We start from the raw sequence: 15,004 nt of genomic DNA, 5'->3' as shown, positions 1-15,004 counted from the left end.
GATCTGTTTATTCACCTCCCAGAAACAAGAATACTGAGTCGTAGTCCTCAAGCCCTGCTTGGACTTCATTAAGCTAATTCGGGCACAGACTTTGGAGGTTGAAAGCCAAATCCACATTTTTTTGTTCCTTTATTGAACACATTCCCAGATAATTGGATTTACAGAAGTGTAAGCGTGGCCCAGGAGGACGTGTGTTTTTCTCGTCTTCCCGTGGCTGCTGCAGCTGCACTCAACTCCACGCACGCCCTTCCCCGACCCTCACCACCTCCTCTTCTGCTCCTCGCCGCTGCCCTGGGAGCAAGGGAGGTGGTAATTAATCCCCAGGGTGGGGGGCGTGTAATGGGAGTACAGTCAGGAGGTCAACTCCATATAGAATTAGGGTTCGGTGCTATAAATTGTTCATAGGAGCTTTTAACCATTTGCCAAAACACAGGAGATTAGAATTGTGTTTAATGACAAAGTGGAATTTGCCTTTTGGAGATACGGGAATCTTGGTTTTCATCTTAATTAAAGATGCTCTCCCTAATATTAAGAAGCAAATTGAAGATAAAGTAGTCATACGGATGGATCAGCCTCCATATCATTCAGTTTGCAACCCAGTTCTTTGAGGAATTAAAAACAATTATATGTGTCTTACAAATCAAGTCTTTATGAGAATGGAAATGGGGCTTTAGACATCATTCAAAGCCCACCTATCATTACCAGTCCCCAAGCTACCCCTGTTCATCTCAAGAAGCTTGCAGAGGGGGAGGGATGAACTGGGAGTTCGGGGTTAGTAGATGCGAACTATTATGTATAGAATGGATAAACAAGGTTCTATGTATAGCACAGGGAACTATATTCAATACCCTATGATAAACCGTAATGGAAAAGAATATAAGAAATAATATATATATGTATAACTGAGTCACTTTGCTGTACAGCAGAAATTAGCACAACATTGTAAATCAACTGTACTTCAATAAAAAATAAATTTAAAAGAAAAAGGAAGCTTGCAGATATAAAAGATCTGGACTTAGGGAGCAAAAAAAAAAGAAGCAGCAGCAGCAGCAGTAGTAATCTAACAACGTGATCAGACACACATGTATTTGACACTAAGGTACCCAAAGCATGAAACATACCAAGGGCCTGGTGTTTAAATACACACACGTATGGGAAATTAAAGTGTAGGGAATGTTCCAATGGTGGGCTAGAAATCTGAGTCTGAAACAGCAACAACGAAATGGTTATACTTCAACCTACAGTTTCTTGGACTGTTTACAAGAGGAACTGTTTCTCAGTCTGCTGGGACTGTGGCTAATATAGTTTTGTCCCTGTCTGTATCAACCAAGAGGCTGTTATCATTTGTTCTTCCCATTAGCAATATGTGTAATTTTTCTGGCTGACAGCTACAATAAAACTCTTTCTCCTTTTATGGGTATAGATAGAATAGAATAAAAAAAGCACTCTTTCATATCCATCATATGGAGAGAGACATCTTCCAATTGCCACATGTCCCAGCTGATTTGAAATCCATGACAGTAAAAGAAACATGCAGCTCAAACAGCCACTCAACCACAGAACTGAGAACATCGTGGGAAGATTCTTCAAGCTTGAAAAGCAAAAACAGGCATTGTCTCTTCCTTGGAACAATAAAAATATGTCCCTTAAGAGATCACTGGGCTGGGAAGTCATCTAAATGTAAAGTGTCTTCCAGGTGTGTGCGAAGGTCCAGTGGTAGAAGCGAGGGTATATGACTGATTCATTCTCGGTTATTAATTCAGGGAAGATGGAGGCACGTGGGTGGCCTCTCCAGGAAGCTTCCCTGGGACCACAAACTTCAGCCTCCTCCTGCTCCCTCTCTGCTCTGCACCAGCTTCAGGGACTATGACCTGGCTCCTCTCACTTTCCTTGACTTCTCCTCACTAGATGTGTCAACAGGCTGTGACGTGACCAAAGAGAAGCCACCAGAAGGAAAGAAAGAGGTAGAGAACCAGGATGATGCGAAATGGATGGAAATCTACTTATAGCACTCCAAAGAGTAACAGATGCCATCCTGTCATTTAACTTTTAAAGCCACCTCATGTAGCTTTTTTAAAAAGTAAACTCATCCTTTTATATTATAAATACTCGTTAAGGGTTGAATAAGCATGCGATTCAGACAACAGCCACGCAAATCCAGTGGGCACTCAAATAACAACCGTTCAATACCCCAGCTGAATCTGAATAACATTCCCAGGGGATCATGCCTGCATCTTTTTTTCTTTTTTCTGTGAATGTAAGGAATCTACTACATGCAAGTAAATTTAAATTCACAGGCTCCCAGACCCTTTTCCTAGGTTACTTACCAATTCAACAGGCACCAGCTGGTGCCTTCAGGATGTAGATGGAACTGAACAGAATACCTTGTTTTACAGCTGTGATCTAGGTCAGCCTGTCCTGCAGGTTCAGCTGGGAGGCAGTGTGACTACACCTCCTCCCCTGACATTTAGCCATGCACCACTTTCACTCCTCGACAGCCCCAGTTTTAAGGTGGCCCTGGTGTGATTACCAGCCTTTTGTTTAAAAAAAAAATCTGTAAGAATGTATGTCCATGAATGACAGCACTTGATTCAACTCAAAGCCTAGAAACTGATCTTATTAGTGCAAAGCCGTGAGCTATAAATTACTTGGTGTCATAATTAGTGACGGTGGAGTTCTTGGCAGTGGAAAATCCAGGCAACAACTGTGTCGCGAAGGCCTCAGAACAGAAGTCTGAGCAGAGCTGAGTGGTGAAATGCTTGGCCTCCGCTCCCACGTGCCATATTGCTGTACTGGGGAGCCAGAGAACCCCAGGTGCCAGCCCTGCCTGCTGCCTCCAGAAGGATGTACTGTCTCTTGCCCACGTTTCACAAGGAAGAGTCAGTCACGATCATCACATTCAGCCAAACCACCAAATGTCCCGTCTGTCCCCGTGGCACCAATACCAGGAGCCCAACTACTTAAACCTCCCAATGCTGAGAAAAGACTCCCTCGCCTCACCCGGCCTGTGAGAAGTGGCTGGCGGGGCAGGAAGAGGGAGTCGGCATTTGTGATATGATGCTCAGCAGCCTCACAGCTAAAAGGATTTTCATTTTATAGAGGGTGGAAGATTCCTGTATGTGAAGGTCGGATAATTTAGTCAAAGGACACCAACCGAAATCCTCGAGTAGGTGATATTACATAAAAGCAAGGTGCTCCCACGGAAGGCCTGCTGTGGCCATTCTCTGGAGGGGCTCCACTTCTCAGCCGATTCGAAGCAGGACCCCACCTTTCCTGATACACCATTCATGTGCCTTTCTGTTCTTCATATGGAATTATTTCCTTTATGAAATCTCTCTCAGCCAGGTTTTTTCCTTTTTCCTAAACAAAACAGAAAGAAAGAAAGACGAAAAAAAGGGACTTGGCTGGGGGGTTGAGAGGGCGGGCGTCGGGGACAAGGCCTTTCGGAGTGCCCTGATTGAAATCTGAGCTCTTTGATCATTTTAAGGGCTTGTAAAATGATCTTATCTTTTTTTTTTAGTTTTATACTGAAGTATAGTGGATTTACAATGTTGTGTTAGTTTCAAGTGTACAGCAAAGTGATTTAGTTATACGTGTTCATATATTTATTCTTTTTTCAGATTCTTTTCCTTTATAGGTTATTACAGAGTATTGAGTAGAATTCCCTGTGCTGTAGGTCCTTGTTGATCATCTGTTTTATATATAGTTGTGTGTATATGTTCATCCCAAGCTCCTAATTTATCCCTCCCCACAACCCTTCCCCTTTGGTAACCGTTTGTTTGTTTTCTAAGTCTGTGAGTCTGTTCCTGTTTTGTAAATAAATTCACTTGTTAAAGTGATTTTATCTTAAATATCACACCCAGAGAAGAACAACAATCAAATTGATGAGTTTCCATTTCAACAGAAAGTTGCTTATGACCAAATGACAAAAACCTGCCACATTTAGCTTGTGTGTCCTGGAAAGCACACGCCGTTTTCTATGTGTGGCCAAGAGAGGAGTCGCCTGCAAGAGCCCGTGGCCTGTAAGAGACACGATGAGTGATCACTCCTGCTTCTGAGAAGCCAGGGTCCAGGGACTCGGGGGCCCAGCCAACATCAAGAGTATAGAAACAAAAGCTGCATTTGCATCCTTGCTACTTAAAAGCAGTCTTCCCGCTTCCTTCAAGAAGCACCCATAAAGCCAACGGCAGCACTGGGGTCCCTGGCTGTGAAGTACCCTCACCAATAGCGTTCACTTACTCAGTACGTGAAAGACACTTACTCCACTTCTTACATGTTCTTCTTGGTGAAGAAAACACATCACAGCTTGGGCCACAGTAACACCTCCGGGACTTATCAAATGACAAGCTGACAGGCTCTCAGGTGATGAATTCATCTGGTGTGCAGTTGCCTAGTTGTCTGATTTGGATTTCTTCCCTAAGAAAATGATCCCGACTTGTGCTGTGCCAAGGAACCTGTTTGTTCAGAGACGTTGAGCTCTCCATCTCTGCCAGTTTTCACAAAATGGGCTGGCTCTGCTGAGGGGGTGCATTTCACAGAGGTGGGAATCACAGAAAGCAGCCTGCCAGCCTCTCTGTGGGAGAGCGTTCAACTCCATCTCAGCCCCAAAGGAGAACAAAGAGTGAGGTTGCTCTAATACTCCAGTGCCAGAAGAAATGTTAGGGTAGCTCAGACCCCGCTGCTGCTTAGAACTAAGGTGGCTTGTGTGTAGGTGGAGGCAGTGGGAGGTGAGGAGGACACATTCTCTGCTCACGTTGTTTTTGGTGCCGAGAGCTCTTATAATACACAGATACACGGGGCTCTGCTTTGGCTTTTAGATCACTCAAGCCCAGTTTCTAAAGAGCCCCAGAGACATGGTTGGTTACATGCACGATGTTTGGCTGCACTTCTGTTAGGTTTGCTTGGGAGTCGTCATCAGATACCATCGCTGTGAGAAACAATGTGAAAAATGTTATCACAGTGAAAAGCAAAACTCTAGGTTTTCCATGTTAAAAAAAAATTTCAGTGAAAAATCGGTTTGAATGCTGAGATCATTAGATTTCATTTTAGTGCCTGTGCTGTATTATATTCTGTAACTGCCACAATGGTGACAACAGTTTTACTTTCCTGCTGACTTGAAGGTCACCGTTGGAGTGATGCCTTCACGATAGAATGTGTCCACTGCCTTGCCGGACAATCTGGGTGACATCCCATCATCCCATTGCCTTTATAATGATCTGATCTAGGAATGTGGCTCTAGAAATCACCTGAAAGGAACAAAACAGGCCAATCAGGCAGTTTTCAGTGACTCAGTGTAGTAAACCCTCTGTTGGATGCAAAGATGAGAATTCTCATGTGATCCTAAACAGCCCCTGATAGTACATTTCTTTAGCATCTCAGGTTAATGTTGTAGCCGCTGTGATATAGTCAAAATATAGATGTGTTACTTATCCACCTACACTATTGCGAGCGTTTGTGTCTCAGCCTCCATATTGGGTTTAAAGAACACATTTACATGCTGCAGATAAAAACAGCACTGATTAAGGTACCCATATTAGGAATTAGGTGCCACTACCACCCCAAGGTAACTAAGAAGGCTAGTAAAAATGAAGATGCCTTGGCTTATCATCAAGAGAATTCTTTCATGAAAATGAAATGCATTTGAAAAAATGATGATCCATTAGTGACAAGGTCTACAAAAAAACAGAGCAACAGAAAAATGACCAAACTCTGGAGTGTTGGACAGATAATGATGTGGAGAATTTCAGGTTGCCATGGAGATGTTCTCTGGCTTCAACGCTGCACCCCATCAGAAGCCAACTCTCTCTCTCTCTTCTAAACTCAAAATGTGAATGCAAGGAGGGTTCATTTCTCTTCTACCACATACCTAAAACTACAAGGTGGGAAAGATCAAAGAGGTCTACAGCAGGGCTCCCGCTGAAAGTGGTCCAGCTGCAAAGTTGCACACATACAGTGGCTGTAGCCCGGGACAGCTCAGAAGGTAATTAAATGCCCAGAAGTGAAGTGTGAACAAGAAGTGGTGTCTGAGATCAGGAAAGACATAGCTGAGCATGGACCAGAATTCCCAAGAAGAACTTATGACCTAAGAATTTAAGGGACAGGTAGCATCTGGCTCATCGTACGCACTTAATGAATGAGCAGAGAGGAGAGTGTTCCAGGGAGGTGGGAAAGGATGAGCAGAGCTTCTAAGACAGTGATGGCATGTTAACCAGACACTGAGGACACCCCTCAGCTGTGGTTGAGGGACGTGGCGAGTAAGTGATACAGTTAAGAGGATCAGGCAAGATCATTGGGGACCTAAACTGAGACTGGGTCTCTTAGACCCTGGAGATTGATTTTAGGTCAGTGAGTAGGAGGATGATATAATGAAAGCCGTGTTTTACAAACATTGGTCAAGGGTTAAAGCTCAGGATAGATTGGATGGGCATGAAACTAGAGGCCAGGAGAGGTGATGAAAGTCTAGACTTGGTGGATGTGGTCATTGAGGAAAGAAAGGGATGTTTACAGGGAAGCGTTCATAGCATTTGATGACAATGGGGGAGAGATGGATGGAGATGCAGGAACTCCTCTTCTGAACAAATAGGCTCCAGGACCCCGTCTGAAGCTCAGGAGTCAATCTGGGTTTGGGCAGAGGTGGGTCTGGTCAGTCTTCTACTTGAGGGCATTCAGCCAAAAGACAAACAAAAGGTATTGCAGAGGATTTTTAAGGCATAAAAGTATTCTGCATGATACTATAATGGTAGATACATATCATTATACATTTTTCAAAACCCACAGAATGTGCAACACCTAGAGCGAACCCGAATGTAAACTCTGGACTCTGGGTGATAATGATTGTCAGTTTAGGGTCACCGACTGTCACAAACGTGCTGCTCAGGTGGGGGTGTTGGTAGTGAGGGAGGCTGTGCGTGTGTACAAGCAGGAGGTATATGAGAACTCTCTGTTCTTTCCACTTCATTTTTCTCTGAGCCTAAAACTGCTTGGAAAAATTGTCAGTCCAATAAAAAACAAAAACGAACAAAAATAATGTAAACTGCTGGAGTTGGCATCAAAGACCCCAAACATAGCCAATGTGTGTTCAAAGGTCAGTATGTGGAAAAGAAGAATAAACCATCACGAAAAGCAGCTAAAAAGCCATTCAGATAGAAGAAGCGTGAACATGCAGGAAATAAACTCGAGAAAGAAGAGCCGGTCGGAGCAGGGCCTTCCTTTGAAGGAAGCCTCAGGCCTCGCCCACCAGTGAAGACCCATCACGATGAGTGGAAGGGTACAGGTCCACGTGGCAGGAGAAGTGGTGAAGGGGTCCTGATCCAGAGACAGGGAGTTTCACTATGCACATTAGGGAAATCCTGCAGCCATGTTCCTCCTTTCTTTGTTGGAAAAGTTAAATATTCCCTGCATATTACCACAGTACTGACAATATTTAATAGTAAAGACAGAAAACCAAGGTCTTTTTCTTGCGTCTGTGGTTTGTGGTCCAAAATCAGGTATTTACTATGATCTTGATTTGTTTATTTGCTTGCTTGATTGATTGAAACCATTCAAATGAGGATCGTAGTTTTGGACGGTAATGTTATTGACATGGCATGTGTGATTTTTCTAAGCATTTTGACCTCTTAGGATGAAAGGATGCTCTGACTACCTAATATTGCATTAGGGAAAAGACCCATTAGAATCTGAAAGAAGGCAGTTCAAAATAAGTGTGTTATTTGGGTTAAACAGCTCATGATTAATATTACTACTTACATCTTATCTCCCATTCAGAGGGTCTTGGCTTACGTTATGTATTCATGAATAGGTCAAGTTTATTGATTATATAAAGACCCATAATACAAAACAAGTTTATGCTGATGGTACCTAAAGTATGTAGATTTTTAAAAAATCTATCCAATGAAGCATTTAAAGGTACTGTGTGATGAGTAGTTTAGTGTAACTTGGGGTCATTCCACACGCTCAGATCCATCTCTGGATGAATTACCTTCATTTCCCAGCAGAGTCAGTGCTGGCTGGGGTTACTGCTTTAATGATGCCCATGTCTGGTGTTAATGTTTACCAGCCAGCTAATCAGAACTCGAGAGAATACATGCTGTGTTTGCACTGTGACAGGGAAGACATCATTTTACAATTAACTTTATTACAACTGGAATGTAATCATACAGCAGCACCTCTTTTCATTTGTCACTGCAAAGCTTTACAATAATTAGAAAAATAATTAGATATAGAGATACAGACAACTTTAGGTACCATTTATTCTTACAAACAACACTGATTTTCATAAGGCTACATAAATATACTCACCTATCCATATCCGTACAATTATTATGAAGTATCTTTGCCATCTTTACGTTAAAAATGGATTGTTTTGTGTAAATAACCTGTGAAATAAGATTTTACACTTGCTTTCTTAACCATGCAATAAAATATCTGATTTGCCAGTTAAGTACCAAGGATCCATGTTAAAAATCACTGTAAATGTATGTATTTATCTGCATGTATTAAGTGTGTTTTGAATTGCTAAGAGAAATATAATCGTGGTCTTTCACACATAGGCAGTAGTTCAGAAATGCAAAAACAAAATAAAAGTACTTGATTCCATCTTACGCAGAGTCTTGAAATTGTGCTTCAAGTTTGAGCAAAGGAAAAAATATTCTCAAGATCTTGTACTTGCGGAGTAATGATGTTTCATGTCACTCTCTCCTTGTAGGCCACGCAGTGCAGATTATTTTATGCAAGAAGCTAAGCGAATGAAGCATAAAGCAGATGCAATGGTAAGACCTTTTCTCTCCAGATCTGTTCCTCCAAATTACGTTTGTACCGCAGCTCCATCACTGGGGCAGCATAGCTGGGGTCATTATAAAATCTATTACAAGGATGGCTGGGTCTGTTAAATGCTGAAATGTTTATATAATCCAGTCTCATCGCCCAATAAATTATGACCTCAACCAATAATGTCTGACTAGGAGGAAGCCCTGGATAAACAAATATTTCAATTTAGTCCTAAAGTTTGAATAGGAACTAGAGGCAATGGAGTCAGTGGGTGGTAGTAGTTTTTTTCTTTAAAACAAAAACCAAAAAAAAACCCACCCCAGGTTTGCATTTTTCTCCCTTGTTAGCCCAGCCAACCCTTGGCTTGGTCCCAGGATCAAATCCCTTTTCAAAAAGACTTGTGTTCTTCATGTGCACTTGCCAAAATGAATACTCCCTCTGAAACTAGACAACCCAGAAACTATAACACTGCACATCAGATCCCAAAGTCACTATGATTTGATGTTTTCAAGGAATAAGTTATCTTATTTGGGAAAGCTTAACGCCTTCAGGCCAGAGATAGAAAACTTCTGATTTTTTTCTCTGTAAGAGATCATATGGTTGTTCCATCTGAAAATCTCATTCAAGAAGGTCTCCTTCCTACCTGGTAATTCCAGTTCTGCTCTTCTCCAGTGTTCATAACGGAAATCAGGGCGCTGGAGATGAGCAAGGCATTTCAGATGACCTTCAGAGTATTATTCCGGGGTTGAAGATGCCTAAACCATAACCACACCCCCTGCAATGCTACTGATGTTGCCCACCAAGCATTTATTTGTATGAAGCTCACTGCCTAGGTCCACTGATGTACAGAGAAATAACCACAGGGTATCAGAAAATACAGAAGGGAAATAGGAGGTATTTCAATCCCATAGTCTGATATAGAGTTCTGGTCGCCCAAAGAGGCTGATGCATGGTCACATTGCATTTTAAAGCAGAATGAAATTTCCTGCCTGAATCATCCAAGGTTTACCAGGATTCCTCAGTCAGTGTCATCTTGCCCAACCTGGCCTCTCCCAGCAACACTCTGCTGCAACCAGGTTGGCCCCTGCTGCCTCTGAGCACACCTGACTCATGCTAGCTGGCAGGTCTTTTGCACCTCCAGAGCCTCACGCTCACAGCATCTCACACATACACACTCTCGCTTTTGTACACACTCACACCTTCAGTGTCCCCCCCCAAATTTAGCCAAGTCATAGTGTTCCTTCCCAGTTTCCCTGAGGCCTCCCCAGCCTCCCTATAGCCCCATCACTTGCTCCCTTCCTGCCCTCTCTTTGGCATTGGACTCCTTGCTTTGCATTTGGTTAGTTAATCACAGACTACCTTGCACTTTGGGCTATCTTGTGAGTGCCTTTTTTTTCTCTTTAAATATATGTTCCTGGAAGGAGCTTTTGTGTGTCAAGTGCAAATTGCACAGAATCGGCAAATACTTGTTGAAAGAAATGACTTCCTTCATCTGAAAGCACTGCCAAGAAATATTGCTCTGTAGCCTCTTAGGGTTATAAGCTGTTTAAAATTTTGATTTGCTAATGCCGAAGAGTTTTGCTCTACATTTCCATTTCCTGAGGTGTCGTGAATAATGAGAGGTTTTTTTTTAGAAGCAAGACTTAGATCAGTAGTTAAGAGTATCTGTGTAATTCTGTTTTGATTGATGAATGAATGTTTGAAAACTGGGGAGATTCTGCAAACCAAATTTAGAATGTGTCATTTTCCACCAAGAGGAAGCATGCACGAAACCACGCCCGAAACTGATGTGTAAGTTTAGATTTATAAGAACCTAAGAATGTAAAGCTGAGCCTTGGTTATCCTCCCTGATATGAGGAAAGATTAACATAAATTTAGATGACCTCCTGTAATCCCCCCAAATCTTTTTTTATTAATTCCCTCTCTCTCTCGGCTGTGTCGGGTCTTAGTTGTGGCACATGGGATCCTCATTGCAGCACCTGGGCTTCCCTCTGGTTGTGGCGTGCAGGTTTTCTCTTCTCTAGTTGAGGCACGGGGGCTCAGTAGTTGTGGCTCATGGGCTTAGTTGCCCTGCAGCATGTGGCATCTTAGTTCCCCGACCAGGGATCAAACCCGTGTCACCTGCATTGCAGGACAGATTCTTTACCACTGGACCACCAGGGAAGTCCCATTTTTTATTAACTTTCAATGTTGTGTCTTTCAAGCTGAAATTGTACCTTGAGCTTTACCTCCTCTCCCTTTGTTTCCTCACGCTTACCGTTAGGGTGAGGTCCTAATTATTAATGAAACAACAAAAAATACATAATTAAAGGAAGGCATGGAGATGTAAATGTCACAAAGCCTTATACCATCAAAGTGGAAGTATACTCAAAAACTGGAAACTTTTACACAGTCAGGCCTATAAACTTAGATATATATTTAGCACAGCAGCAAGGACCAAGGAGTGAAGTTGACAAACCACCAGGAGTTAGAAAGAGGGAAACAAATTAAAACAACCATGAAGTTCTGCGCAGTTCTGATTGGCAGTTGTAATATGGATTTGGTATAATTCTGTATAACCATTCACTCACTTACCCTAAACCAGTAGCAATTTATGAAAATAACTAGAGAAGGAATTACTCTATTTCTGACTTTTCTCGGCTCCATTCACAGGAGTTTGGAACTTCAAAGTCGGGCTTCTCAAAGTATATAGATTATGTGACAATGCTGTTTGAAAAACTATTCTTAAGGAAGATTGTATTAACTCTCTTGATCAGGTGGAAAAGTTTGGAAAGGCTCTGAACTATGCTGAAGCAGCCTTGTCATTCATTGAGTGTGGAAATGCAATGGAACAGGGCCCAATGGAATCCAAATCTCCTTATACAATGTATTCAGAAACAGTCGAGCTCATCAGGTAAACGCTATGTTTTCTTGCTCGGGGGTAGGTCGGGGTAGCGGGGAGTGGAAGGAAGAATGTATATAAGTACTGTGAACACAGAAACGAAAATCAACCTGCACTGTCAGCTACCAAGAACCAATGTTCATCCCCCCAAATAAGAACAGACGATCTTGCAAGACATTTTTGTAGAGCCTGCCTCCTTTGCGCTCTGTGTGAGCGAGACCAGGCAGCTCCTCTAACCCCACTGGCTGCAGAAAGGAAGATGAATCTGAGGGAAAGGTGAGATGTCAACTTCAGCCAGCTCTCTGAAAAGGTGCTGGGATTGTTCTGGTCTAAGACTTTAACCAGGCCCCCAGCCTGGGTTAAGACCTGTAGTGTGAGCGGAAGCAGGGTTTCTGACGGGCACAGCAAGGGCTTGGGTGGGAGACTCTTGTCTTCCATGATGGCAGCATGGAAGGGCACATCCTTAATGTCTCTTTAATGAACCATTAAGGGAATTTCATCCATTAACCCTACTGAGAACCTTTGTCATATGTCTTATGTCTTTAGCTGGTCCAGCTGCTTGGGATAATGCCTAATACCCATAATGTGAAATAATCCTTCCCCAAACTAACTTAAAGAGACTTTTATAATTCTGGAATTCTAGGCACCCTAAGAGCAGATATGTTTTACCATGTCTCACCATCCCAGATGGAAGATTTCTAATCATCCTAAATTTAACCTTCTCGGTATGCATTGCCCCAAGTTTGCACCTTGGTATTTTACACCACTCTCCTTCAGGAGATAGGAAAGGACGACTTCCCAGCATCAAGAACACATCATCTTCAAACAGCACTTCTCAAGAATGTTTTGAAAGTTAACACTGTCCAACCATTTTTTCTTATTAAAATATTTCTATTACACCAATGTATTAGTGATTCCTTCATACTGTTTTCTTACATGGTACAGTACTTTGAGCAGTGAAGAAAAGAAATTGCCATAGTAAAAAACAAACAAATAAAAACTTAACATTACTTTAAGAGATCCTAGATGCTCACATTTCTTCCTTAGAATAAGGCACACACTCAGATGCCCACAGGCAGGCAGGAAAGAATGTGGGTGGAAGTGGACAGGCCCAAAACCATAAGGTGTCCCAGAATGTGAGTGCTTTGAACACAAGGATGTTTTTGGTTTGTGTCTGGTCTGTTCATCTGTGTGGTCATAATCCCTGGAAAAGATCTTGGAACGTAGTATGTACTCAATGAATATTCGAGGAATGAACAAATAAGCAAGTCACAGGACCTGTGATGAACTGCATAGCCTGCTTAAAGGCATTCAGACTTTAAAAAACAAACAAATCCAAACAATGACAAAAGCCTGATTCCAGTCAAATAAACAGGAGGTGCTGATGTGCACAGCACTCTGCACCAGAGGTGGGACCTTGCATGGGTGGAGAACACAGTGCTTTTTGTAGATGATTGGATAGAATCCCTTAAATGACTCTAAAAACTAAAATAAAAAGAGTTTTTCTTATCTGAGTTAGAAAATAGCATTAATATACCACTTGACTCTGCAGGTTGCCCACCAGGTTTGAGACTCCCCTCCCTGACTGAGAGACACTAGGGAGCCAAGAGCACTGTCAAGGGGCTTATGCCACAGGTGCCCAGCTGAGGATGTGCCCTTTGTCCCAGAAGGCGAGAGAATTCCTTTTTCTCCACCAAGGGATGCCAAGTGGCTGGGGGTCATTGGGAAGTGGGACTCCACCACCACAAACCAAAATTGGCATCACAAAGCCTCTGAAAATTAAATTGTAGTTGGAACCACAGCCCACAGAGGTAGGCTAGGACTTGCCCGCTAAACATAAACAGGGTGACTTCCTTTCAAAAGGAAAGATTTAAACAGGACCCAGGGTCTCCTAACATAACAAGCAAAATGTCCAAGGTATAATAGAAACTCACTCATCATATATACATTACCAAATGTAAAACAGACAGCAAGTGGGAAGCTGCTACAGAGCACAGGGAGATCAGCTCAATGCTTTGTGAAAACCTAAAGGGGTAGCATAGGGAGGATGGGAGGGAGGCTTAAGAGGGAGGGGATATGGGGGGATATATATACACACACGTATATATAGCTGATTCACTTTGTTGTACAGCAAAAGCTAACACAATACTGTAAAGCAATTATACTTGAATAAAGGAAAAGAAAGAAAAACTCACTCATCATAGCAAGAAACAAGAAAATCACAACTGAGATGAGAAAAGACAATTAGTTGACACCAATAACTAGAAGGAATCAGATGTTGGAATTATCTGACAAGGATTTTAAAGCAGCCATCATAAAAATGCTTCAACAAACAATTGCAAATTCTCTTGAAACAAGCAAAAACTTAAAGTCTCAGCAAAGAAATAGAAGTTATTTTGAAAAAGAATCAAATGGAAATTATAGAACTGAGAAATATAACAGAAATAAAAATCTCACTGAAGGGGCTCAAAAATAGAATAGAAAATAGAATTAACCCCCCAATCTGAGCAACAGAGAGAAAACAGACTGAAAAAAAAAAGTGGATAGAACTTCAAGCACAATGACAATAGAACCTCCATGTCATCATTGGAGTCCCAGAAGGAGAGGGAGAGAATGGCATTGAAAGATATTTTGAAGAAGTAATGGCTGAAATTTGCCAAATTGGGCAAGGGACATAAACCTACAGGTTCAAGAAGCAGAGAAAAACCCAAACAGCATAAAGCCAAAGCAATGCATGCCAAGGCACATGAAAACTACATTTCTGAAAACAAAAAAATCCTGAAAGCCACGAGAGAGGAATGACACATTACCCATAGGGGGACAGCAATTCAGATAACAGCACACTTCCTATCTGAAACCATGGAAGCTGGAAGGGAGTGGCACAACATTTTTTAAGCGCTGAAAGAAAAAAACTGTCAAACTGCAAACTCTAGTTTCAGTGAGACTTCATTCTTCAGGAATAAAGAGGAAATAAAAATATTCTCAGACTAAGGAAAACGAAAAGCCTTTGTTTCTAACAGACCTACCTTTCAAGGTTGGCTAAAGGGAGTTTCTCAAACAGAAAGGAAGTGACGAAAGAAGGAATCTTAGACCAACAGGAGGGAAGGAAATCCAATTTAAGAGCAGAACTATGGGTACAGGCAATAAACGATCCTCCTCATGAGTTGTATAAATCATAGTGGATGATTGAAACAAAAATTATGCCACCATCTGGTGCTCAAGACAATGTTATTTAAAAGTAGGGACATGGAAGTAAGGTTTCCACACTTCATGCAAAGTTGAAAGTGTTGATACCAATAACTTATGATGAGTCACATATGTATCTTGTAATACACAGAGAAACCACTATGAAAACTA

General features: G+C 42.0%; 1 protein-coding gene across 2 annotated transcripts in view; it reads left to right on the top strand.

Annotated features, from left to right (window-relative positions):
* AFF3 (ALF transcription elongation factor 3) overlaps positions 1–15,004 on the top strand; it is a 556,683-nt gene that overhangs the window by 530,203 nt on the left and 11,476 nt on the right. For both annotated transcript variants that reach the window (XM_057741064.1, XM_057741063.1), the window contains 2 exons: positions 8,705–8,768; positions 11,523–11,659. In XM_057741064.1, the coding sequence (XP_057597047.1) occupies positions 8,705–8,768; positions 11,523–11,659 (201 nt within the window). The remainder of the gene's footprint in view (positions 1–8,704; positions 8,769–11,522; positions 11,660–15,004) is intronic.

The sequence above is a fragment of the Hippopotamus amphibius genome, chromosome 7 (assembly GCF_030028045.1).
Source record: "Hippopotamus amphibius kiboko isolate mHipAmp2 chromosome 7, mHipAmp2.hap2, whole genome shotgun sequence".
NCBI lineage: Eukaryota > Metazoa > Chordata > Mammalia > Artiodactyla > Hippopotamidae > Hippopotamus > Hippopotamus amphibius.
Note: the sequence above shows the minus strand (reverse complement) of the source record. Positions and strands in the feature narration are given on the sequence as shown.